Source organism: Monodelphis domestica, chromosome 1 (assembly GCF_027887165.1).
Source record: "Monodelphis domestica isolate mMonDom1 chromosome 1, mMonDom1.pri, whole genome shotgun sequence".
Classification (NCBI taxonomy): Eukaryota; Metazoa; Chordata; class Mammalia; order Didelphimorphia; family Didelphidae; genus Monodelphis; species Monodelphis domestica.
Window position 1 is genome coordinate 282,871,521 of NC_077227.1, and position 26,597 is coordinate 282,898,117.

At 36.2% G+C, this 26,597-nt stretch overlaps 1 protein-coding gene across 6 annotated transcripts in view; it reads left to right on the plus strand.

The window, feature by feature from the left end:
- Positions 1-26,597, plus strand: part of SLC39A9 (solute carrier family 39 member 9) — a 115,135-nt gene that overhangs the window by 72,988 nt on the left and 15,550 nt on the right. For 3 of the 6 annotated variants that reach the window (XM_056810952.1, XM_016427173.2, XM_016427166.2), the window contains exons 2-4: positions 19,477-19,585; positions 20,956-20,982; positions 25,659-25,856. In XM_056810952.1, coding sequence (XP_056666930.1) covers positions 25,808-25,856 — 49 coding nt within the window. In that variant the 5' untranslated portion in view covers positions 19,477-19,585; positions 20,956-20,982; positions 25,659-25,807. The remainder of the gene's footprint in view (positions 1-19,476; positions 19,586-20,955; positions 20,983-25,658; positions 25,857-26,597) is intronic. The other 3 variants (XM_056810951.1, XM_056810950.1, XM_001370104.4) reach the window with 1 other exon arrangement.

Consider the following 26,597-nt stretch of genomic DNA (forward strand, 5'->3'; position numbering starts at 1 on the left):
CCATTTCACACAGTTTTAGGCCATACTAGCTTTTCTTCTGTTTCTTACACAGTATTAATAGCCCCATTTCACTATGTTTGCATAGGATATTTTCCATAACTAGAATGGAGTCAGCCTTAGAGCCAAGATAAATATTGAAAGTTAATTTTCATTAGGAAAGGACTGTTATGCAAATGTTAATGTTACCTTGCTGTCATTCCACCTTTCAGAGGATTTTAAGGTTGCCTATGTGGCATTGATGTTGTCCGTTGTACATTAGTCTCTTGTATCCTTCACATACTGTGTTGCTCTTGATGTTCTATCAATAAACAAAAATTTGTTAAATACCTCCTTCCTAGGTCTCAGGAATGGTGTTAGGCCTTTGATAACACCTAAAAAAAAGTCAGAGTCCATACTCTCAAGAAAGTTCTTTCTGGGGGCAGCTGGGTAGCTCAGTGGATTGAGAGCTAGGCCTAGAGATGGGAGGTCCTAGGTTCAAATCTGGCCTCAGACACTTCCCAGCTGTGTGACCCTGGGCAAGTCACTTGACCCCCATTGCCTAGCCCTTACCACTCTTCTGCCTTGGAGCCGATACACAGTATTGTATTGTATACCAAGACAGAAGGTAAGGATTTAAAAAAAAAAAAGAAAGTTCTTTCTACTAGAATGTTCTTGATATTTCTCCCTTATTTTTTGTTGCAAAATATTTTGAAGGGATCTCAGATGTCATCTATTCTGACCCATACCCGAAAAGAAATCCTATGGCATTCCTAATAAAGCATTCTTACTTCAAGAACTCTCCTTATGATAAAGCAACTATCTCTTCATGAAACCTATTCCACTGTTGATCAGTTGTGATTATTAGTTATTTTTCTTTCAGTCTATCTGAAATCTGTTACCTTTGTGGCCTTCATCTGGTATTCATTTTTCTGTTCTGTTTTAAAGAACACTGCCATCCAAATCTGGGCCACAAAAATGAATTATCATCTGCCTCCCCTTTCTCTTTCTCATTAAAAATAAGTTTTTAAAATCTTATGCTAGTGCTAATTTCTTTACATTTTTCCTGTAAGCAAAATAAGTTCTACCCTGGGCTAAGTATTAGTGAGAAAATATAAGGGGGTAAAATTTATAAGTACAAAAGTCAGAAATTATGTTATATAAACATAACCCTCCCTACAAAGGATTTAGACCATCCTGGCAACATTCTTATTATTCAGATTCAGTTAATAATTTTCTTTGTTTCTGCATTACCATGCAACTTCAGGGTTCTGAAGTTCATTATTACCTAGTATAAAATGAACCCAGTAGTGACTTATAGTTGTTGTTGTTGTTTTAATGTTTTAGCATGACTATAGAAGTTAGAAGTCTGGTTGGGGGGGGGGGTCACTATGCTTCCATGTGTCATTTCCTAATAAAATATTACTAAATACATGCATCTACTGATTTTAATTTAGGATAATATAATGTTGATCTCTTCTGAAATGTACAATGGATAGAGTCAAGAAGACCCGAGTTCAAATTTAACCTCAGATACTTTCTCACTGTGTGACCCCGGGCAAGTCATTTAAATGCTGTTTGCCTTGATTTCTTCATCTTTAAATGGGGTAATAATGTAACCTACCTTCCAGAGTTGTTGTGAGTAAGTGTGAAAGTAAGATGGGAATTATATAGTGCTATGGCCCAATGCCTGGCATATAGCAAACACTATATAAATGTTTGTTGTTATAAATGAATTACTTTAAAATGTTATGTATCTTTCCTAGTTGCATTTTTTAGTGAGATCTATGAACCTGTTTTAAAAATATATTTTGATAAATATGTATTGACAAAAAATAAAAGACTGAAGAAAAAGCCTTTTCTTGAAAACTCTGCCTTCAAAAATGTATCAAGAGGTTTTCAATTTAATTCAAACTTTTTTGGCCTAATCTGTCTTTAAAATTATGTATGTTGCCCATGTCAAATTATTTCTATCCAATATATACAAATGCAGAGTCATAGAAAATCACATATTAGCTACCTTATTCTGCCTAACCTCTTTAGGGATCGTTTTTAAATAATCATAACCTTTGCACTCGGACATGGATAAGCAATATGACAACAAACATTAAGTGCATTATTATATGCAAGGCAGATGGTGAAAGAATGAACTAAATAGTGGATTTGGGACCATCTTAAGTGATTGTTTCAAATATCTGGAACACATTTTTGGTTTTCAACCTGGAGCAAAAAAAAAAGCCTTTGAATATCTAAAATAACTGATATATACCATATGTTCCTGCATCTTAATAATCCAATAGTTCCTTGGGCCAGACTTATCTGGTCTCAAAGTCATAGCTTATTAGGAAGAATAACTGCTATAGGCAAGTATACTGATAATGAGATTTGACATCTATTGAAAAAGAGAGGAAGAAAATGATTTTCAAAAGTTCTGGAGCCATTTAATATGGACAAACAGCTATACTCTTTCCATTGTGTGACAAGGAAATCACTTTAAAAGACTGATATATATTAATTTAAGGTCACCAAGGAATTCAGCTATGTAATTCCTAAATGAAAACTCAAGTCAGCAGTCAACCTTTTATGGAATTTAATTACAAACAGGAGGAAGGAAGGTATGAGAGAGAGAGAGAGAGAGAGAGAGAGAGAGAGAGAGAGAGAGAGAGAGAGAGAGAGAGAGAGAGAGAGAGAGAGAGAGAGAGAGAGAGATAGTTAGTTAGTTAGGCTGGGCCAAAAGGCCCAAGCCCTTAGATAGCTGAGGTAAAGGAAAGAGATCAGTCCCTATCACTCACGTGACCAAAATGGAGAAACAGTCTCAGGGGCCTCCACCTCCAGCTTCCTTCAGAGCAAGCTTCTCCGAGCACCTCTCCAACCAACCACCCCCCTTTAGTCCTCAGACCCCGCTATCTTTAAGGAAACCATCCAAGTTCCCTCCCCTCAGTTCTCACATCTACCAATCACTGTCCATGTCTTCCCTGTGCCAATGGTGGCTCTAGCTTAACCCAGGACCACCCAGAGGTCTGTGGCTTTGCACATGTCTGTTGAAGGTCATATTCTCAAATAATTAAATCTTGATCCTTTGCTACAGCCCTTCCTAAATCCTGTTACCCTGAGTAGGGTGGAGATTGGAATAATTAAATTTTGATCTATGCTGCAGCCCTTTCCATTGTTCAGCAAAAGGTTTCTGTCCTAAAGTAATCTTAAGAAGGGAGGAGGAGGAACCTCCCTTGCCAATGTGGTTCACATTCCAATGGTGAAATTTCCAACATTCACAAGTCTAAGAAATTTTAAGGTTTACAATTGATCCATGAGAAGATCACTGTATGATCTTGATTGTGTCCCAGAATTATTTGCAGAAGGTTAAATTCTGTGTTAATTGTGCTTTGTTTAAGAAAGTACGGAAATGTGTAATTTATTTTAGAAAGATTTGAAATTTTAACATTGGTGCTTAAATAATTATGCATTCCAGAAAACTATTCTACAGAATGATAGTCCTTGACCGGGCTAGGTAATTTAAGTTTCATTGTATTTTGTTTATCTTTTATTTTGCTTCTCATTTCTAGCCATTAGTATAAGTAAGATCATAATGGGAATTTTGGAATGGAACCACATTTCTATAATTTATATAACCTTTTTCTGTAATATAGAAGCTAAAAATACTAGTACAATGACTATTACTTTAGCTTTAACCCATGGTAGAGGCTGTCTTAAGAATGATATCCTTTCCCCACTCCTTTGTGGGGTGAAGGGGAGGTGGTTCATGGAAATATGGAACATTGCATGTGATAATAGTTTTTTTTTTTTATATTGATCTTTTCTTTAATATTTGTTATAAGGTATGACTGGGAGTGGAAGGGAGGATAAGGAAATTTAGGCAATGTAAAACAAAAAGATCAATAAAAATTTATCTTAAAAAGTTAAAGTAATGATAGGAAGTGATATCAGAACTAAGCAATAATAGCTTATTCTACTTCTGTTGAAGCAAAGGTTTCAAAGAAGAATCAGCATATTGAAAAATTACTTCCTTCTGATCAACAAAGAGAAAGTATCTTGCTCTATGGTTTGTTAAAAAGCAGAAAGACCATTAATATACTTACTTATCTTGATTGGTGAGGTAAACTTGAGGAATTGTTTCATAATACTGATAAATCCAAAATTAAACATGAATTCTTTCAATCTTGGAAAAATCCTGTTGCAGTTATTGACTGGAACACTGGAAAGAATTAGATTCTCAATGACACAGTATAGCAAATATGTAAAGAAAATTTTAGGGTTGTGACTTAAAATCTAAATTAATTGGTCACCAGGGAAGAATCTCAAATAAAATACCGAAGTCAGTCTAGAAATTTATGATAATTTTCATTAATATAGAGGGAAGGATTTTAAGGAGAAAGAGGGGAGAGAGTATAGGATTTATCCCACCTGACCTGTGCCAGGGGGATTTCAAGATCTCCGCCACTAGGTCTCTGAAGGAGATTAGAGGCTTCTAAGAGGGTAGAGTTTGGAAAGTAAAGGAGGAAAAACTCAGTCAGAAACTCACCACCGAACCGGACAATAGCTGTAGCCACGCCAAGATGCCAAAAGGCCCAGCATGCCGCCAACAGCCACCTCTCCACCACAAAAGATACCAGAGAGAGGAAGTGACGTGAAATATATAGACTTTTTACTCTTGTGTCCCCTCTAAATTTTTACATCTACCAATCATATCAGAGGCTTTTCTACAGGACTCTCCATTCTTTAGTTCTCATTTTCTTTGATTAGATTATATCTTTTGAGTTACTTAACACTTCTTTGCTAAGTTCACCTTTTGTTAGTTACTTGACCTTTTTGTGATTAATTTACCCCTTATAGTTACTTAACAACTTTTTAATACAAAAATCTAAAAATAGACTTAACTTAAAGTTCTAGCTTCACTATAAAGTAAAAACTAAGTACCTTCATTGTTCAATCAGGAGATTACAATTTTATCTTCACCATAAAGTAAGATCTAAGTAGGGTGGAGTAATTTAAAGTTCACAAATAGCAGGAAAAGGTAGTAATCTGGGTACTTTGAAAGGCAGTAACCTAGAGGCTCAATAACATAATTCTCATACTAGTAAAAAAAAAGTATGTCTCATTAAAGTATATACCATATCATAAACTAAATCAAAGAAGTAGAGAATAAATAAAATCAGACAGGAAGTAAGCAGCCTGATAACTAACATTCAGTTTCTTATGGGGAAATATCACATATTAAGACCTATACATATACAAGTTCTTATGCCTCCTTAGGATTTAGTATCTAGGCTTAGACACCTGAACCGATTTGAAATGTCTGAACTCTTTCTTACTATTTGCTCATCAGCCCTGAATTTCACTAATCTTTTTCCCATCTTCCTATAAGCAAAGCCTTCCCATATAGAGAGTTCAGAACTTTTTAGGTAACTTCATTTTCCATCTGTGGCTCTGTTTGGTTTCAACTCATCATCATTCTCCCATCCCCCTACCCCCACTTTGTGTCACACACCACCCCTGCCCCCCCTTTTAGATTTCTTTTGTTAATTCTCTTCTCCTCATTAGATTTTAAGCTCCTTGAGGAATGGACTTTTTCTTATTTGTCCAGTGCTTAGCACTATCCTTGGCACTTAATAAATATTTTTCAAATATAATTGGCCATGCTCTGTTCTTTACAGCTTGAGGGTCTATCTCCTTCATAAAGAAGTTGATGAAAAATAAAAATTTTAAGTAGTTCTGCTTGTTCACATCACTTATGCTCTTATCAAAGGGCCTATCACTTTCCCATTCTTGTGACGCCAAATAGAGCTTTTAAAATCCACCCTGCCTGCCTATCACTATTTTTAAAGGAACATGCCACCACTCTTTTGTATTTGTCCCTTTTATATTTATGCTTATTAGAACACTCTGAAAATTTCATATTGTTTCTTTAGAAACTTCCTTTTTTCTTTATTTAGAAATTGACTATAAGGATTAAATTTCAGAAAAAAAGTATCCTTAAAACTAGGTATAGACCACTATCTCATACCTTTTACCAAGATAAGATCAAAATGGGTATATGGTTTAGACATAAAGGGTGATACCATAAGCAAATTAGAGAAGCATGGAATAGCTTACCTGACATATCTATGGATAAAGGAAGAATTTATGACCAAACCACGAAAAAGAATACATGAGATGTAAAATGAATATTTTTTGATTATATTAAAGAGAGTTTTTACAAATAAAACCAAAGTAACCAAAATTAGAAGGCAAGTAACAAACTGGGAGGAAATTTTTACTATAAATTTCTCTGATGAAAGCCTCATTTCTCAAATATATAGAGAACTGGGTCAAATTTATAAGAATATAAATCATTCCCCAATTGGCACATGGTCAAAGGATATAAACAGGCAGTTTCCAGATGAAGTCGTCAAAGCTCTAATCATTGAAAAAAAGTTCTAAATCACTCTTGATTAGAGAAATGCAAATTAAAACAATTCTGAGGTACTACCTCATACCTATCAGATTGGCTAATATGACAGTAAAGGAAAGTGATCAGTATTAGAGGGGAATATGGGGGAAATTAGGACACTAATGCGTTGTTGTTGTAGTTGTGAATTGATCCAACCATTCTGGAGAACAATTTGGAACTATGCCCAAAGGGCTATAAAACTGCATACCTTTTGATCAAATCACACCACTACTAGGTCTGTATCCCAAAGAAATCTCAAAAAAGGTAGAAAGACCTATTTGTACAAAAATGTTTATAGCAACTTTTTTTTGTGGTGGCAAAGAATTGAACTTCTACCGGAATATCCATCAACAGGAAAATGGTTGAACAAATTGTGGTATATGATTGGGATGGAATACTATTGAGCTATAAGAAATGATGAGCAAGATGATTTCAGGGAAAAAAAATGGAAAAACTTACATGAACCTAGAGCAGAATGAAGTAAGCAGAACCAAAAGAACATTGTACACAGTGACAGCAATATTGTATGATAATCAACTGTGAAAGACTTAGCTGTTTTCAGCAATACAATAATCCAGCACAATTCTAAAGGACCTATGACAAAGAGAAAACACTCCAGAGAAAACACTGATGAAGTCTGAGTGCATATTACTGCATACTATTTTTTCTATTTGTGTTCTTATTTGGGAGTTTTGGTTTTATATGAATATTCTCCCACAACAGTGATCAATGTGTAAATATATTTCGCATGATCACACAAGTATACCTAGATCAAACTGCTTAACATCTCAGGGAGGTGGAAGGGAGACAGACAATATGGATCTTATAATTTCAGAAAATATGTTGAAAATTATTACATGTAATGAGGTAAATAAAATATTTTTAAAATTTTTATAGAGCCTTTGGATTACTTGGAATTTAAAATTATTTGTTAGAAATTACTACTAACTAGCCACTTAAGTAATTAATTTGACATTGCCTTTTAAAGATTCTATCTAATTCCAAATAAATTGGAGAGAAGATGTTTCTAAGGCAGATCAAAGTCCACTACCATTGTTAACTCAGGCTATTAACTCATGTCCAGCTTTTTGTTTTGGTTTTGTTTTCTTCCAGGTTGAAGCTTTAGAGCATCTTGTCTCAGTCTTCAATTTGACGATTAAGGTTTTCTTCTCTATCTGCTGCTGGCATTCTCAGAGTACAGGTTTACTATTGACTTGACATTGATCTTTTTCTTGAGATTGGTCAGAGATCCATAGAGAAGACTCATTCTGTTGCTGATTGAGCAATAGTAGGACCCTATTGTATTTTATCCCTTCTGTTCTTAGAGTTTCAAGAGTATCAATTACTTTGGACAAGAGGTAGCATAGATGCTTTCGATAACAAGACTAGCCTTTTTTTTTTAAGGAGGAAATTATGTCATTTCCTTCCGACTGTGTAGTGCATAAAATCATATAAGCATGAATTGAAGTGTAACGAGTTTTAGGGTTGCAAGTTATCTAAGTTGACTTGTATTGAGTTTAACGATCCAATTTTTAAAATTTTATTATTTCTGTAAGCAAACAGTGAAAGATATGTTATTTTGATTTTTCCAAAGCTTTACACTTTGTTAATGCATTGAGTGCAAGATGTTTTTTAAAAATTAAACCCTGGTCAGTACTTTAGCTTAGTAAGCACATAGCTATAAAATCTCAAAACAAGATAGCATAAAAGCGTGTGGGTGGGTGTGTATGTGTGTGTGTATACATTCAGTATATGCCCCTCCTTAGCAAATCTTCATTACTCTAACACAAACTATAACTTTGAGAGCTCTGTTTTTATCTTGTACTATTCTCAAATTTGTGGGTGTATGGGGTGCTCAGGGAGGGGTAGTATCTCTGGTATGGAGGGCTTGTCGTGCCCTCCTAGGGCAGCTCTCCAGCCTCTGACCCCCACCTGACACCCAGCTCTCACTTGTGGCTCCCAGTAGCTGCTAGCATGTGGCAGTGGCCACACCCCGGGCAACAGCTTCGACAGGCCGGCTAAACCTTGTGAGGGTAGCCATCGGGTCGTCGACCCCTGGTAAACCAGGGCTTTGCTCACCCAGCATGTGAAGACTGCTTCGGCCGAACAGACAGAAGAAACCAATAAGAAGGTTCAACGGCTGAGAAGGCGATGCAGCAAAGCACTGTGGAGTGCTTAGGGCGTGTTGGAGCACAAAGGACAACACGGCCATCCAATGCAGCTGAGGAAGTCTCCAGACGTAACGACTTTTCGTGCCACTGGACCCAGGCTTCCAAAGCTGAGAGAGTGGGACTGTCTCTGTGCATTGGCTTTTCTGCTTAAATCTCCTTCACGCACAAGTATCTTTGTGCACACTTGAAACAAGGCTGTGTCCTCGCTCCGGTACTATTCAGCCTATTTTTCACCCAAGTATTACGACATGCTGTGATGGATCTAGACCTGGGCGTCTACATCAAATACCAACTGGATGGCTCACTATTTGACCTTCGCCGCCTGACTGCAAAAACAAAGACAACAGAGAGACTCATCCTAGAAGCTCTCTTCACAGATGACTGTGCTCTCATGGCCCACCAAGAAAATCATCTTCAAACTATTGTGTACAGGTTCTCTACCGCAACAAAACTGTTTGGCCTAACTATCAGCCTCAGCAAAACAGAGGTGCTGTTCCAACCTGCACCAGGGAGGCCAACTAACCAGCCGTGCATTATAATCGACGGCACGCAGCTTTCTAACGTCAACACTTTCAAGTACCTGGGCAGCACCATCGCCAATGACGGGTCCCTAGACCACGAGATTAATGCCAGGATCCAAAAGGCCAGCCAGGCACTTGGGCGGCTGCGCTCCAAAGTCCTCCAACACAGAGGTGTAAGCACTGCGACGAAGCTCAAAGTGTACAACGCAGTGGTCCTCAGCTCGCTCCTGTTCGGTTGCGAGACATGGACACTATACCGAAAGCACATGAAACAGCTGGAGCAATTCCACCAATACTCTCTCCGGTCAATCATGAGGATCCGATGGCAGGACCAAATCACCAATCAGGAAGTCCTCGGCAGAGCCAACTCCACCAGCATCGAAGTCATGGTCCTCAAAACCCAGCTACGATGGTCTGGACACGCCATCCGCATGGACCCACAGCGAATACCAAGACAGGTATTCTATGGTGAACTGTCAGCTGGACTCAGGAAACAAGGCTGACCAAAGAAAAGATTCAAGGATCAGCTAAAGTCCAACTTGAAGTGGGCTGGCATTACACCGAAGCAACGAGAACTTGCTGCCTCTGACAGAAGCAGCTGGCGAACCCACATTAACCATGCCGCCACCACCTTTGAAGATGAGCGACGTTGACGTCTTGCCGCTGCGCATGAACGCTGACATGAGGCCACAACCACACCTCCCGTAACAACTGGCGTCCCATGCCCCATGTGCCACAAACTTTGCGCCTCAGCCTTTGGACTCCAAAGCCACATGAGGGTACACCGTAGATGAAACTGCACAAAGTCAATAGTCATTCTCTACCACTGAGAGACTACCACTACTAGTGGTTCTTCTCTTTAAAACCCACTTTAATGACTTAATATAAGCAGAGAAAGAAGGTGTTGGCTTTGTGTTTGCAGTGATATACACACATGTAGGATTGAATCTCTCTTCTCATTCTCACTCACCCCGCATATCCAATCCATTGCCAGATCTTGTTTCCTCTTATTTAACATGGCTTATGATTCCCATAGGGGTATGCATGTTTTTCTCCCCATTCATATGGCCATATTCCTAATTGAAACCCTTATGTAGACTTACCACTGGTTCCCCTGCCTTCCAGTCTCTCCCACTTAGACTCTATCCTCTCCACAGCTGCCTTTGTGCTTTTTCGAACACATAGGTCTGACAACACCCTTCTTGCTCAAGGAACCCCAGTGGCTCTTGATTACCTCCAGGATTTTAGAAGTCTTCATAGTTTAGTCCCTTTCTGCTTTGCCAACCTTCTTATATACCTTACTCCCCTCCACTTATTTTGTGATCCAACTACACTGACCAGCACCTTGAGCACAACTCATCATCTATCCCCATGCCTTTTCTCTGCCCTCCATACCTGGAATTCTCAGCTCCTTTGCTTCTGTCTCATTGTTTCCCTCAGGAATCAATTCAAATCCCTACCCTTTACCGGAGGCCCTTCTAGACCTTCACAACTGCTAATGCCTTCCCATTTCACATTACTTTCCTATACTCTGTATATATTTTGTATGTACCTAGTTGTTTATATATTGCCTACCCCAATGAGAACAGGAAATTTTTTTTGTTTCCTTTGTATCCCAATACTTAGCACAATGCCAGGCACATAATAAGTGCTTAATAATAGCTGTCAGTGACATCTCACAAAGAGAAAAGGAGTTAAAAATTAAAGAGTTTATGACCATTGGTATTTGGGAGGATAGTAGTGCTCTCAAAAGGTAACAAAGTTAGGAAGGGGAAGGGTTTGATGGAACAAAAAAATGAGTTTTGTTTTTTAGAAAGTTAAACTTCAGTTAACCAGAAAATCAAATGAAGCCAAATTGTGTATCTTACAACTACATACTGACATGATCTGTGAAATATATTTAAATACTCTCCTCCAGGACTAACATTACAAAGAGATTCTTAGTAAATATCTGCTTCATTTAAAAAAATTAACCGAAAATATAATGGTTTTTCTTCCTATAGGCCTATGATCCATAAGAACTCTATAATCCTTTGAGTAATCAGATGCAAAATGTTACAAATGGGAAAAAATTGATCATAGAGATAATCAACTTCTTTGGGTTCGTTGCTAAGTTCTATTTCAGTTAAAGCAGCCTTTAATTTAAGTCATTGATGCTTGAAATACTAGAATAACATGTTAGTGGGATAAACTACCAGATCTCTGCATCCCAATAATAATTACAAGTCTAACATTTAGTTACATCTCTTAAGAAGTTTTATCAATTCAGTCTTCAAATATGTTTCAATATTAATCCACCTTTTAAAAATAGTCATATGAGAAGTACTTTAGCATAGTGGAAGGCTGACCTTGGGAGTTATTAGGGAAAACTCTTACCCTTGATACTAGCTTTATAATAATTGGCTAGTCATTTTTTTCACACTCCTTAAGACTAAATTACAGAATCACAGATAAAGACACCACCCCACATTCTCTCTCTAAAATAGACTATTGAGTTCAAACCTCAACTAAAGCATTAATCCTTCTATAACATCTTGACAAATCATTATCTAGACTCTGCCTTAATAAACACTTTTAAGGCTGTGGAGTATTCACTTCCAGGGTAGCCAATATTTGTCAAAGTGTTCTAGAATGGGTGGGTGGAAGAGAATGGATTAAATTAATTGTTGGGGATTTCTTCCTTATATTAAGATGAAATGTTTCCTTGCAGTTTCTTCACAATGGTTCAAGTTCTGCATTAAGTGGGTTTGACAGTAGATAGCTAAATAGAAATACAAAACATTTAACTTGATCTATCTTCCTTTAAAAAAGCAGATAAGGAAGTAACTATATTACTATGAGCAACCAAGTGATATGGATTTGGGATTAACAATCAGGAGCTATGGTAATTTTAGTCCTACCTCTGTTATTAATGAACTCTACTAGCTTCTAGCTTTATGACCATGGGTAAATCTTTAGGCTTCAGTTTCTTAATCTTTAAAATAAGGAAATTAGATTAAATGATTGACCTATGATCCCTTCTCCACACTTCTATGCTTATGTGAACATGTATCAGCCAATATCTCACATTGAACAGACACTAAATAAATGTGTGTTGAGTAATTTTTAAAATATAGACTACATGTGAGATATGAATCACAGTCCAGTTCATATTTCCTTCTGCTTATACTATTTTGATATTTTATTTAGAATTCTGGCATGTGAAATTTTATTACAGTGAACATTGAATATTTGCTATGGCTTTATCATCATGACAATGTCACTGAAGTTTGATTAGCTGCAAGTCTGAGCTTTGGAGTAATTTGTAATTTTGTTACAACAGACTGTTTTAGAAAGAAATTTGGTCCATGTTTTTAAAGTGAGAGAATAATGAATACGTTCACTTTGAAAGCAGGGATTAGGTAACTGTGGGATGTTTTTTGGGTGTTTGGAAAAAAAATTAAAACTGAAATTTTCATCATGAGTTGAAAATTATCAGTGTGTAGTACACATATTTACTCATAAGTTATCTTTGGGTGATAGTGTCTCTCTTGCATCTTAAGATTGAAGTAAGTTGTGAACATTTTTTCCTGACTATCATGCAGGTTAAATTAACTACAGTTAAATTTTAAGACATTTGAGAGCCATGAGTGTTTTAATAGTATCAAATGAGATAACATTTGTAAAGCACTGACATATAGTAGGATTTTTATACTTCTTCCTTTCAGTAAATTCTTGCTGATGAATTGATTGAGAACTATGATTCTTACTGCTTTTTTTCCTGATTCAGATTGTGCAACTATTAAGCACCATGTAATTGTATAAGCTATTTTTATTATAATAATCATTTTAAATTATCAATTAATATATTTAAATAAAGCGCAAATAATTGAAAATTTCAGAGATGGTTGTTATTGGGAAATCTTGGAAGATGTCCTTGAGTGCCATACTGAAACCTATAACACTTATTTCATTTAGGATCTCCTCAGAGGCACTGCCTAAGTCAATTACATCCAAAGTGCTTCATGTAGTGAACAAAACATTGCTTAATATCTCTCAAGTATGTCACTTCTCATCACTTCTTATCTCCCCTTAATTATCACAGCAGAAGATAAGTTTCATTTCCATTTCCTTTTTAGCACTGAATGTGCTAGAAATACTGACTGGATAGATTTCTGCCCTAGCAATTTATTCATTATTTTTGCATTGTAAAATTATGAAACCAAGACCCTAAAATTAAATCAGTGCTTTATTTTTTGTTTTGTTTTTTATAGGAAGTGTTCTGTTTACTAATGAATATAAATGTAAAAACAAATTTTGTTCTTTTGAGAAATAGAGTTAAGAAAAGATTTGATAATTGACAGTTTTTAAGGAGTCATTAGACTTGCTTCCTATCCTGTGACTTGAAATTATTTAGATTAACTTGATTACTTGAAAGACATCTGAAGACTTAGAATAATGTTACTTTTTATATTTGGCATTAAATTAAAATATCTTTGGTTATTTAATGCATTCTACCAGAGAAATGAAAGTATTTTCATGTATCATAACTTATTTTTCTAACATTTATGAGCACTGTGAAGAGGTAACTGACTTAGTTCCATTTTAAAGAAGAAAATCTGTGTATGGACACAGTTTGGTCTCAAGTTAAAAAGTTATATTAGAACTGTTTTCCTTCTACTTTTGTGTTTAATTATTGAATAAATGTTTGTGAAAACTCCCAATTTAAAAGTGTATATATAGCCAACCAGGTAAAACCATGCCAAAACTAAAATGTCTTTTCTTCTGTGACAAAAGACAAGCAGCCACAGTGACTGGGTGGCAGGATGGTATATGTAGGTGAGATGTTGGACTTAAAGACAGCTGGACTCAAATCCTAGTTGTAATACTCAAATTATTGTACAATTACTATTTGACTGGACACTTCACTTAACTTCTCTATACCTTTTTCTTTATTTTTATGGAAATAGTAGTACCTTCTCTGAAGGTCGTTTTGTGCTTTATAAACCTTAGAGTGCTATAAAAAATGTGAATTATTATAGGAACCCTGTACTACAACCAAAACAAGAAGAAATAGCATTTATTAAGCCCTTACCTGTGGTAAGAGCTTGAAATACAAATACAAACAGACATTTAATCCCTTTCCTTCCAGTGGGGAAAGCTATGAGGGCACAGTGAATTTCCAGGTTGAGAAGTCTATTGTGTTATTGTGGAGAAAGTTCTTAGAGTTAGAAGTGGAGCACACTCCCATCCCATTCATTGTACTGTCCCCATCTCAATGAATCTGAACCCCTGACTGTCATTGTTCAAACCCTGGGCAACATTCCTGACTGACTTTTCCCATATTCTTATCCCACTCCAACAACCACCTTTCCTCACTTGCTCTACCCGCAATGTCCCACTCTAAAGTCAGGGCTTCCACTTTGCTTGCTGGAATGCCTACTCCATATCATAACTTTTTCTCTTCTCACTCCTTCCATCTTGTGCTTATTACTAAGATCTGGCTCTCACCTAATAGTACAGCTGACCACTGTTTCCACTACTACACTTTCACTCATACCTTAGAAACCATGGAGAGCTGGAATATTTCCTGCTTTAGTCTTTTCCTCCACTGCCATCCCTTAGTAACTTCTTTAATCTATAAATAATATTCAATCAATGTCCTGGTAACTATTATCCATCTATCTCTAGAACACTTTCCTTTCCTCAGTGTTTAACTCAGGCTTTCTCAACTCCCCAACTTCTACCCTAAAATGAAGGGTCTTCGGCATGTGTAGTGATGCTCCCTCAAATACTCTAACTCCCTGTTTTCTAACTATTTCCCCTGACTTATTCCTCTGCTTGACCTCAGCTATACACAAAGTTTCTTAATGCCACTGATTTTGCTATTGGCCACAAGTGTTACATTTCCATGTACTCCAAATTTTCTTTAACTGATCATAATCTATTATTCCACTTCTCTGCCTTTAAGCTCCTAACCCTATTCTTCACTAATTTTATTCTCCTTTCCCCATTATCCTTTGTTGATTCAGTTCAAATCTATACTCTTCTCTCGAGTCCCTTGCCCCTTTATCCTATTATTGATCTTGCTCTGCCAGGCCTCAACCTTAGATTATTTCTACCGTCCTCTACCTTCCTTCCTACTTGTGTCCTGCTGCTGAAGAAAATCACCAAACCGTGCTGACTAGATCTACTACAAATTTGTTAAATATGTCAACTGGACCCTCAACTGCAACAGTGCAGTTTTCTCCCTAATCAGTTCACCACAGCCATCTCTCATATCTGTGACTCTTTCTCAGATCTCTTAGCTGAGAACCTTGCTTCATGTTTTCCTGAGAGTTCCTCTCCTCTCCTCCTTATCATCTCTTAGATACCTTCTGCCTCTACCTCTTCTATCCTTATCCTTTCATCTTGCTAAGGCCAACCCAACTACATGCACAAATAATCTCATTCTTATTTCATCTTCTCTAGCAAATTGATCCTTCTGTCATCTTTGATCAATTATTAATTTTCTATTTTTCCCTTTCTATTGAATACTTCCCTACTACCTATAAACACGTCTACATCTCCCTTATTCTTAAAAATAAGTATTTGAACCATACCCACTAGCTATCGTTACTTTTTGTTGCTAAACTGGAAAGGCAGTCTAATTAAGCTCAGTATCTCTATCTTCTCTATAGCCTGACTCAACCCCATCATTCAACTGCAATTGCTTTCTTCAAAGGTACCAAGGATCTCTTAATTGCCTAATTTAATGACCTTTTCTCAATCTACAGTATTCTTGACCTCTTTGACACTCAATCACTTTCCTTTCTTTGATAGTCTCTTCTCTAGTCTTTCATGATGCACTGCTCTCTCCTGGCTTTCCTTCTATCCGGCCAACTGTTCCAGCCAACTGTTCCTTCTCAGTCTCCTTTGCTGGATCTTCATATAGGTCATGCCTGTGTAAAAATTAAAATTATATCTCAAATAATAAAAAATTTCTATTTTAGGAGGTTTGTTAAAGATCATTAGAAATCAAGGAATAAAGAGGATACAAAATAAATACCACATGCCCATGGCTGATTAGCCATTTTCAAATTTTCTCACCTTACCACCATCACCGCTGAGGCTACATCATGCCAAAGAGGAGCAAGAGCCCAATGCCCACTCCCTTTATCCTCTGTCTACCAGAAGTACATAATGACAGGAAATCAGTGGTCTCTTGGGATATGTAGTTCTTTTATAGGGTAACATTTTCAATTATACACCTGCTAACCATGGCTATCCCCAAGAATTTGTTCTGAGTTGCTTTCTCTCTGTATACTGTTTGATGGTTTTATAAGCTCCCATGGATTAAATTGCAGATGATTTTCAGTATGAACTCCAATCTCATATCTCCAACTGCCTTCTGGACATCTTGAGATATTACATAGATGTTTTATTTTATTTTTTTTTATTTAGTCAATTTAGAATATTTTTCCTTGGTTACAAGAGTCATGTTGTTTCCCTCCCCTCCCCCCAACCCCTCCTGTAGCCAACATGCAATTCCACTGAGTTTTAATTACATAGACATTTTAAACTCAACATGTCCAAGACTAAACTTGTAATTTTCCCCTCCAACCTTCCCCTTTTCTTAACTTCCCTATTACTGTTGAAAGTAACCCCATCCTTTCAGTCAACCCTGCTTGCTACCCCTTGCTATCTCTTAAATCTAACTTGTCAATTCTACCCTCAATATCTCTGGTATTTATTTCTTCTGACATGACAACCATGCTTGGTATAGGTCCCTATCACTATTATAATTGCTTTCTGATTGGTCTCTGCTTCAGGCCTTTTCCCATTCCAATCATTTGCCTTCTACTCAGCTGTAAGTGATCTTCCTTTAAGACAGATCTAACCTTGATACACTCCTGCTGAATAAACCCCAGCCATTTCCTATTACCGTCAGCATCAAATATAACATTCCCCATTTGGTTTTTTTAAAACCTTCGTAGTCTGACCCTTTTTTTTTTTAAACACCTTACTTCTCTCTTTATACTTTTATATGGTGGCATTAGCCATATTTGCTTTTCCTTAAACAACACAGACAACTCCCAGCTCCATGCATTTTCATTATCTGCTCCCATTCCTGGATCTCTCCCTCTTTATCTTCATCAGCTTTTGTTATTGCATTTATCTTTCAGGCTATTATATTATTATTATACATAATATATTCCTTTAATTATTTTATTATTTTTATTATTGTTTTGTTTTATTATATTAATATATTCCTTTAACATATGTATATATTAAAGGAATATCCTATAGGTCAGTGATGGTGAACCTATGGCATGGGCGCCAAAGGTGTGTGAACTTTAAAAACTACTCCACCCTACTTAAACCATACTTTAGGGGAAGATAAAGTTGTAATCTCCTGATTGAACAATGAAGGCACTTGGTTCTCACCTTATAGTGAAGCTAGAACTCTAAGCTAAGTCTATTTTTAGATCTAATACAAAAAGGTGTTAAGTAACTATAAAGGTTAAATTAATCACAAAAAGGTCAAGTAACTCACAAAAAGTGAACTTAAAGAAGTTTTAAGTAACTCTAAAGATATAATCAAATCAAAGAAGATGAGAACTAAAAGTATGGGAAGTCCTGGAGGAAAAGCCTTTAATGTGGTTGGTAGATGTGAAAATTTAGAGGAGGAGACACAAGGATGAAAGGTCTATATATTTGAGATTTTTCATCCCTCAAGGACAGTCTCTCTTTCCCTGATTGGCAGTGGAGAGTTAGCTGAGAGCTGCGTGCTGAGCTTTTTGGCATCTTAGCATGGCTACAAGCTATTGTCCAGTTTGGTGGTGAGTTTCTGACTGAATTTTCCTCCTTTACTTTCCAACTTTTTCCTCACAGAAGCCTCTAATCTTCTTCAGAGACCTAGAGGCAGGGAGTTTAAAACTCTCCCTGGCATAGGCTAGGTAGGAGAAATCCTATATCCTCTTTCCTCCTTCTCTTTAAATTTCTTCCCTCTCTATTAATTAAATTACCATAAATTTCTAGACTAACTTGGAAATTTTATTTGGCGACCGTTTAAATCTAGACTTAAAGTCACAAACCTAAAATTATCTGAGTCGACATGCAGAGCACTCTCTGTGGGCACTCAGCCCCTATCTCCACCATGCCTAGTGACATTTTTTTCACATCCCCCGCCCCTCTTCCCAGCAGCCCAATGGAAGTACACATGGGGTAAGGTGGGTGGTTCACAGGTGGCAGAACTAGAGGGGTGGGGGAGTACTCAGGCCATTCCTCCTCCCCCTCTCCACACATCCCTCTCATCACCCACCCCTCCACCCAGTGGAAGCACTTTCTCCCTCCCCTGTGTGTAGTGTAATAGATGGTTACTTGAGGGTGTATATTTGATAGATACTAGATGACTAATGGATCAAGTTTTGTCTACCCTCCTCCCTATTCCTCCCTCTTCAGAAGCCTTTCAGCTTCCTCTCCCCTCTTCTGTGAGCTATGAGATTTCAGAGGAAATACTCTTTTCTCTTCTTTTCTCAAGTAAGGGTTTATTTGGGGAAGACAGGACAAGGGTAGAGGATAAGGTAAGAAGAGTGGGATATCCCTATTCTCTACAGGAAGCCTTGGTTAGGAAGATATTGAGGGAAAGGGCAATTCTATCACAATTGTGAAAGAGTCAGTTAGAAAGAGATATGAGGACTACTGCTCTTCTTCTGCCAATCAGCTAGGTCACTTCTAATTTGATTAATTCAAGTCCCAGAGATACAACTAGCTTCTTTCTCTACATCAGCCAGAAGCCAAAAACCAGTTCAGCTTTAGTCACCACCATCAACCAAAAGCCCTTCAGCCCAGTTCAACAGTTGGCTTGGCTCCAACTGCTTTTCCTGGTAACATTCCAAATGGAATTTTCATTTGACTGACAGATGATCCATCCTCATCTTTCTGTCCTTTGCATACATTGTAAATTCTCTACTCCATGGTAGGGGGGAAGGGGACAAGCCGAGCTCTTTGTCTCTAAAAGGTTCACCATCACTGCTATAGGTAGTATATTTATCATTCATTTTCTTAATGGCCTAATTTGGTATGTTCTAGATAATGGAATAATTGGAATTATTTCAGTTGTATTGATAAGGTAACTAAACCAAAAGATTGAAGTGCAGTGTGTACCTATAAAATAAGCCACACACACAAATCAAACCATACCCATATTAGCCCAAGATCAGATAATACAAATGTCTGGATTTTGCCAGGTCTTTAGTGGATCATCTTGCTGCCTCAAAGATCTTTGAGAAAGAACCTTGATAACAAATATTTCACATTCCTTCCTCCTCATTTCTTCCCTCCTTTTCTACTCCCATTATTAATACAGTATACTGATAGTACTTATGTTTGATTCTAGGAGCGGCTAAAGCTGATAACTGTTTTGGGCGCTGGACTTCTTTGTGGAACTGCATTAGCTGTCATTGTGCCTGAAGGAGTACACGCACTTTATGAAGATATTCTGGAGGGTGAGAAAGAAATAAGGTCTCTTTGTTTGATGCGTTTCAGCTTGTTTGACTAGTAAAGGCTGTTTGGGCTAGAAAACTCACTATTGAGAGTAAATACCACCTAAATTTGTAGAGAGAGGCAGAATGGCAGAATGAATAGAGGTTCATCACCAAGTCCATATGTCCCAGATTTCGATTCTTCCTCTGACACATCCTGGCTGTGGAACCCAGGACATATCATCTGATCTCTTGGTGCCCCTAGGCTTCTAGACATTGTAGCATTAGAAGTTGCAGGTTCCATATTCCTCATCCATTAGTAGTATAATTATTAGTATAGGGAGAGCTCAGCTGGAGAAAGCTAAATCCTGAGTAAGAGATGCTCCTATGATTTGTAGTTGGGCACTACATACAGGGCTTGAATAGTAGTTAGAAGAAACTGTTTATTAATTAATAAAACAAAAGCAATAAGAAATTGATGGAATTAGTGCAAACTAAAGCATACTGTTTTTCACTTTATTTCCTTCATAAGTTTTTTTCTTGTATAAGTGACACATGTCATCTTTCACATGATGAACATGGAAATAAGTATTCCACAATAGCAAAGGTATAACCTATGTCATATTGCCTACTCTTTCAGGGAGGGATAGAGAGAACACAGATCACAAAATGTCAGAAAATGTATATGTAATCTGGAAAAGAAAAACATAATAATTTTTTTTTGATGATGCTAACCACTGTTTCTATAACCTATGATTTGGTTCCTCTCAGGACATTTTATCGTGGTAATTAGCTGTAATTTTGGTAGCTCATGAATAGCATACTGACTGTTCTCTGAGACTAGAATTAATTAATGTAAAATGTAGTCCTAAAAGAATTACTTGATTCTTGAGCATAGTCTTATGTTTGTAAGTGAAAAACATATTCTCAATATGTATAGCAAGAATTTTAAGAAGTCCTTATCAGCTTGACTTCTAATGCCAAGTTTATTGTCTAACTTGGATTTGAAGCCATAGAAAGGCACATATAACAGAGAAGCAGAGGAAGAAATAAAAATATATTTTAAAAAGTAAGTAAATGAAAACTATGTTGGATCTAAAGCCAAGGTCACAGAAATATAACATTAATAACAGTCTGAATAATGCCACATATCTTAAGTACTGAATGATTTGTATAGGCTGTCACAGTAAGTTTTACTTTTTCAAGTGTTTTTATAACCCTATTCTTCAAAACAGTGAGTTTTATAATTGATTTTCCTGTAATATTTTTGCTATGTCTTAACATTTTTAAATAATATATTTTGAAACCATCAACAGAAATATTCATGTAAACATGTAAAACAAGAACAAAATCTTCTGCAGAACTCAAAATGCTTTTACTCTGTTCTTTTCCAGATCTTCCTGAAATTTCACTACATTTGGGTATTTTTTTTTCTTCTTAAAATGTAGCTTTGTATATTTCTGGTTCTTGCTATACTTTTTTTTTCAATCTTTATTTCCTGTCTTAGACTCAATACTGTGTATTGGTTCCAAGGCAGAAAAGCAGTAAGTGTCAGGCAATGGGAGTCAAGTTATTTGCCCACAGTCACACAAGTGTCTGAGGCCAGATTTGAACCCAGGACCTTCCATCTCTAGGCCTGGCTTTCAATCTACTGAGCCACCTAGCTAATCCCCCAGATATTCTTTTTAAAAGTCTGTTGACATTTATCAGTTCCTGTCAAATCATTAAGGAAAAGATTCTGCCTTTAAAATAAAAATCCATTTTGTTATATTAGTAGCTTCACATCCTAGTCCATTGTGGATCTGATGTAGTATAGTTAAGTTGTAGGAGTTATTCCCCACTCATCTGTCCCTTCCTCATAATACAACATTTGAGGATCAATAATCAGTAGTTGTTTAATTTAAAAAAATAGGCACTGGACATATAAAAGCAAAAATGAAATAGTCCTTACTCAAGCTTAGATGCCATCAGGAGAAATAATATGTGCACATATAAGTAAGTACAAGGTAATTTTGAAAGAGAAGATGTATTAGCATCCAGGCGTATAGACAGGGCTTCATGTAAGAGGTGGCATGTGAGCTCAGCTTTAAAAGAAACAAGAGACTGTTCTGGTTTGGATCTGTTGAATTTGAGATGCTTATGGAACAGCCATTTGGAACTGCTTAATGGGCAGTTGGTAGTAATAGGATTTGAGCTTAGGCAAGAGAGTAAAACCTTTTTTGTTCTGAGGAGTTCCTTTTTAGCTAACTTGTACTTGTCTACTGACCACCAGGCAGTTAGGGAGGGGACTTAATCTGGAACTCTGCCTAGAGAGGATAATTGAGCCCATAGAGTAGAGGAGATCAGTGAGAGATGAGTAGAAGAAGAAAAAAAAAGAACAGAACCCTGGGGAGGACTTACAATTAGGGAGGGAGACCTGGATGATGATCCAGCAAAAGAAACTGAAAAGTAATCAAACTGAAAAGAGAACCAGATAGAGCAGTGTCATTAAAATCCACAAAAAAAAAAACAAAAACATTCAGTACGAAGAACTGTCCAGTAGTGTCAGATTCTTCAAAGAAATCAAGAAGAATAATTGAAAAAAGACCATCAGATTTGACAATTAAGAGATCATTAAAAGCTTTGAAAAGAGCAGATGAGAATGGGAAGCAAAATTTCAAGGGGTTAAGTAAATGAGAGAAAGAGAAAAGGAAGTAGAAGCAACCTGTGTCCACACCTTTTTCCCCCCTGGGTTTTGTTTGTCTTTAAAATGGAAAAAATATAGGAAGATAGTTTGAAAAAGTGATCAATGGAAACAATAAATAACTATACTGTATATAGGTTATTCTCAGAAATTGAGAAGGAAAGTGCCCTACCAGACTGCATTTATGAGGTGTAATCCTAGGACTAACACAGAAGGAAAACAGCTCAATATCATTAAAGAATATCAATTCAAAAAACTTAAATAAAATCCTGTTAAATCAGCTACAGCAATTTATTCAAGAAATCATTATGTCCAAGTGGGATACCAGGGATGACTCAATACCAGAAAAACAGTCAGTATAATATTATTAAAAACCAAAACATTCAAAACCACATGATTATCTCAGTAGGTGCCCCCAAAAAAAGACTTTGACAAAGTATAACTCCCATTTACACTAAAAACCCTACAAAGTATAGGCATAGAGGGACCTTTTTAAAAACATCTATCTAAAACCTGAAGTAAGCGTCATTTGCAATAGGAATTTGATGTGGTTCTGGAAATGCTAGCAATAAGAAAAGAGAAATCGAAAGCATGAAGATAGAAGATAAAATTATCCCTATTTACTGATAATATAATAATATGCGAGAGCTTAGCACAAAAACTGGTATGTAGTAAGCTCTTAATAAATGTTGATTAATTTGTTGATTGATTACTTGAAAAACACCTGAAAATCACAAAGATACTAATTGAGACAATAACTTCAAGCACAAAGTACAACTATAAAATAAACCGTCAAAAATCAATTGCATTTCTTTATAATAATAGGAAAATCCAAGAAGCAATACTAGAATAAGAAATCCCATTCTAAACAACTACAAAATGCATAAAGTATCTGGGTATTGATCTACCAAAACACAAAAGGCTTATATTTATATATTCAATTCAATATTTTTATATTCAATTACAAAATACTCTTTAAAGAGACAAAGAGCAACTGAAATATTTAGTGAATCATCCAGTGCTCATATGCCAATATCATAAAAATGACAATACTACCTAAGTTTTAATGCTATACCAGTCAGATTACCAGGGGTTTCTTTACTGAACTTGATAAAATAATGAAATTTATTTGGAAAAACAAAAGGTCTAGAATATCAAGGGAAATTTTCCTTCTAATTTCTGCTATGCACACGTGTGTGTATGTGTGTTCAAATAAATCTAGGTTTTGAATGATGTTCTTACGATTAATAATAATTATTAATGTAATGGACAAGGTTGATTCTAAGCAAAATTGTGTTGTGGGCAAAAGTCATTTTTAGTACTCTCTAAACTCTTCCTATTTTTTCCACCTTCCTTTTTCCCCAACAACCCTATACCCCTAGCTAAGCCTAACTAGGCCTTTTTTTTTCCATCTAAAATTATTCTACAGTAGAATAATCTACCCCTTGGAGCTTAATCAATAATTAGGTAGAGTATTAAACACTAAATCTTCCTAGGCCTATTTGATTTTGAAAGAAGACGTTTAGAATAGTAATAACTTGAACACACAGCAATGTAATAGGAGATTTGGAGTATAGGGGTTTTTTTTTTGTTTGTTTTGTTTTTTGTCACCTAGAAATCAAATAGAGGACCACTAGTTATGAACCTAGCCCTACCAGGGGAATATGTCTGTCCTTGTTATTTCTTTAAAAGGGGCGGGGGAAGAGTTTTAACAAATTTAGAGAAATTTTAAAAATAAAACACATCTTTGTTGTTCCTTACTCAATCCATATGAGCCCATGGGGCAAAAAAATACGAATATCATGTGCTAGAGAGATGGTAAAATAAAGCAGAATGTTTCTTTTGTCTTTCTTCCCATATTTTCAATATGCAGGAATTTTTATCCTTCTTAAGTTGTCCCAATGAACTTTTAAAAAATGATATCTGCATATGGTTATCAGCTTGGTTCAGAAATCTTGAGCATTGGGGCAGCTAGGTGGCTCAGTCAATTGAGAGTCAGGCCCAGAGATGGGAAGTCTTGAGTTCAAATTTGGCCTCAGACACTTCCTAGCTATGTGACCCTGAGCAAGTCACTTAACCCCCATTGCCTAGCCCTTACCACTCTTCTGCCTTAGAACCAATACCCAGTATTGATTCTAAGATGGAAGGTAAGAGTTATAATAAAAATAAAAAATTTGTAAAAAGAAATCTTGAGCATTGAATAAGAAATTATATAATATATACTATCTATTATTAATATTATTACAAGCCATGGTGACAGCCTTTTATTCTTTGAGTGTACTTTTTCTATTAATAAATGATATGTAGATACATATATTTATATGAATATAAAATTTAGCTAGTAATTTACCAAGGATTATAAATCAGGGCTTTATACCGTATTTTGTATGTTATTTGGCTACCTGTTAAGTTCCTTATGCACAAATCTCAGTTGCCATGGTATATTTATGGGTTATTTACTATCTCTCCATATCTTTTTTTAAATCCTTAAAAGAATTACAAAAATATGAAGGTCTCATATTTACTGACAGAACTTCTTTTGTTCCCTCCTAAAAAGAACACTTAGGGAGATAAAGACTAGCTAGGCCCAAAATATTACAAACAGGATTATTTATTCTTCTGACAGAAAATTTAACAGCTCCATTTTGATGCTAACTGAACCTTCTTATTCTTGTTTTTTTAATATAAACTGCCTATACTGTTAGCTATGTTAATGAAAGTCGGTAAAGATGACGCACTAGTCATTGAAGTGTTTGCATCCAAGTTACAGATAGATGGACATTTAGTATTGCTTTCACCATTATTTGCTATATCTCAAAGTCTCCAAAAATGAAAAGTATTTCTTTTCTTGAGAGTATTGAATTTGGTCAAGAGGATGTTCCATGTCTGCCCTTTTTGTTCTACCTGGAATAATTCGAAATCACAATATTAAAACTAGAATAGTTGTGGGTGGTCACTTTTCATTTTATATATGAGGAAACCAATGTAAAGAACTTAAATGATTCCCCTAAAGTCACAGCTTTTAAAGCTGAAAACTGAAAATGATAATTTGCTTTTCATTTTTGTCTGTCATTGATAATTATTCATTGACTTCACTGGCAGAGCAGTAATAATTTTAGACCAGTTGGAAAATATGACAGCTTCTTTGCTCCCTTGTCAATTTTGCTTCTTTCTTCTAAATTTTGGAAATACTGTGGACAGACAGAACTGCATTTGAGTAGTAGAAGAAACTTGAATATTTAAACATCTCCACTTGTTAGTTAAAGCACTTTATATTTAGCCAGGTTACAACATTAGAAATAAATGAGATTTTTGTTGTTAGTGTTTTGCAACAGGTCAAAAATAAAAATACAGGAAAATAATTTTTTTTCTTTTGTCCCTTTTCCTTCCCACTTTTGATTTGTCTTACATTAGGAAAGCACCACCAGGCCAGTGAGGCACAGAATGTGATTGCATCAGACAAAGCAGTAGAAAAACCACTTGCACATGAACATGAGCACAGCCATGATCACACAAGACTACATGCATATATTGGCGTTTCCCTTGTCTTGGGCTTTGTTTTCATGCTACTGGTGGACCAAATTGGCAGCTCCCATGTGCATTCTACAGAAGGTGAGTGACCCAAAGTTTACCTTGGAAACTGCCTAAATGCCTAAATTTGGGTTGGAAAATTATAAATGCTAAAATATTCTGGTTTGGGTTATTTATATCAATTACTAAGAAAACCTTATAGGACAGTCATTGTCTTCTTCAGGGTCCAGTGAAATCTTTTCTGAATGGGGAGCTATCAAAGTGTGGAGTGTGTTGATAGAACATCTTTCAGCTCTTTATAATATTAACTGTCACACATTATTGAGAGGATTCTAAAGGCTTGAACAAGAGTGTTCTGAATGTGGGAAACAGGTAGTTAATGTCAACCCTCAGCAATCTCTTGATCCCACCGTGTTCTGAATAGCAGTTTCTAACCATTTCTTCCCTCCCCTCCCACTCTCTGCCTAGTCTAACCCTTGGGAATTTCTGCTCTAGCAATTTTTAACCACCTTTGTTCTTGGTCAGATATCATCATAAGGATACTTCTACAACACTCTCTTCCTGCAATTCAACTATTCTTTGTATTCCAACTATTTGTCCTCCTTCCATTTCCCAGAACTCTTAACCTATAAAAATCCCTTTTCTCCTCTCCTTCCCCAGGCACTTAGTGTGTTGTCCCAAATTGCAGTTCCTCAATTCTGAATAAATGCCTCACTTTATTTATTGATCACTTAGTTGATCTGAGTTTTTGTACAGATAGATAGAATTTCCATATAACTAATTTCCTATTTTATGTACTTAAAAATGTTATGAGACAAAGAG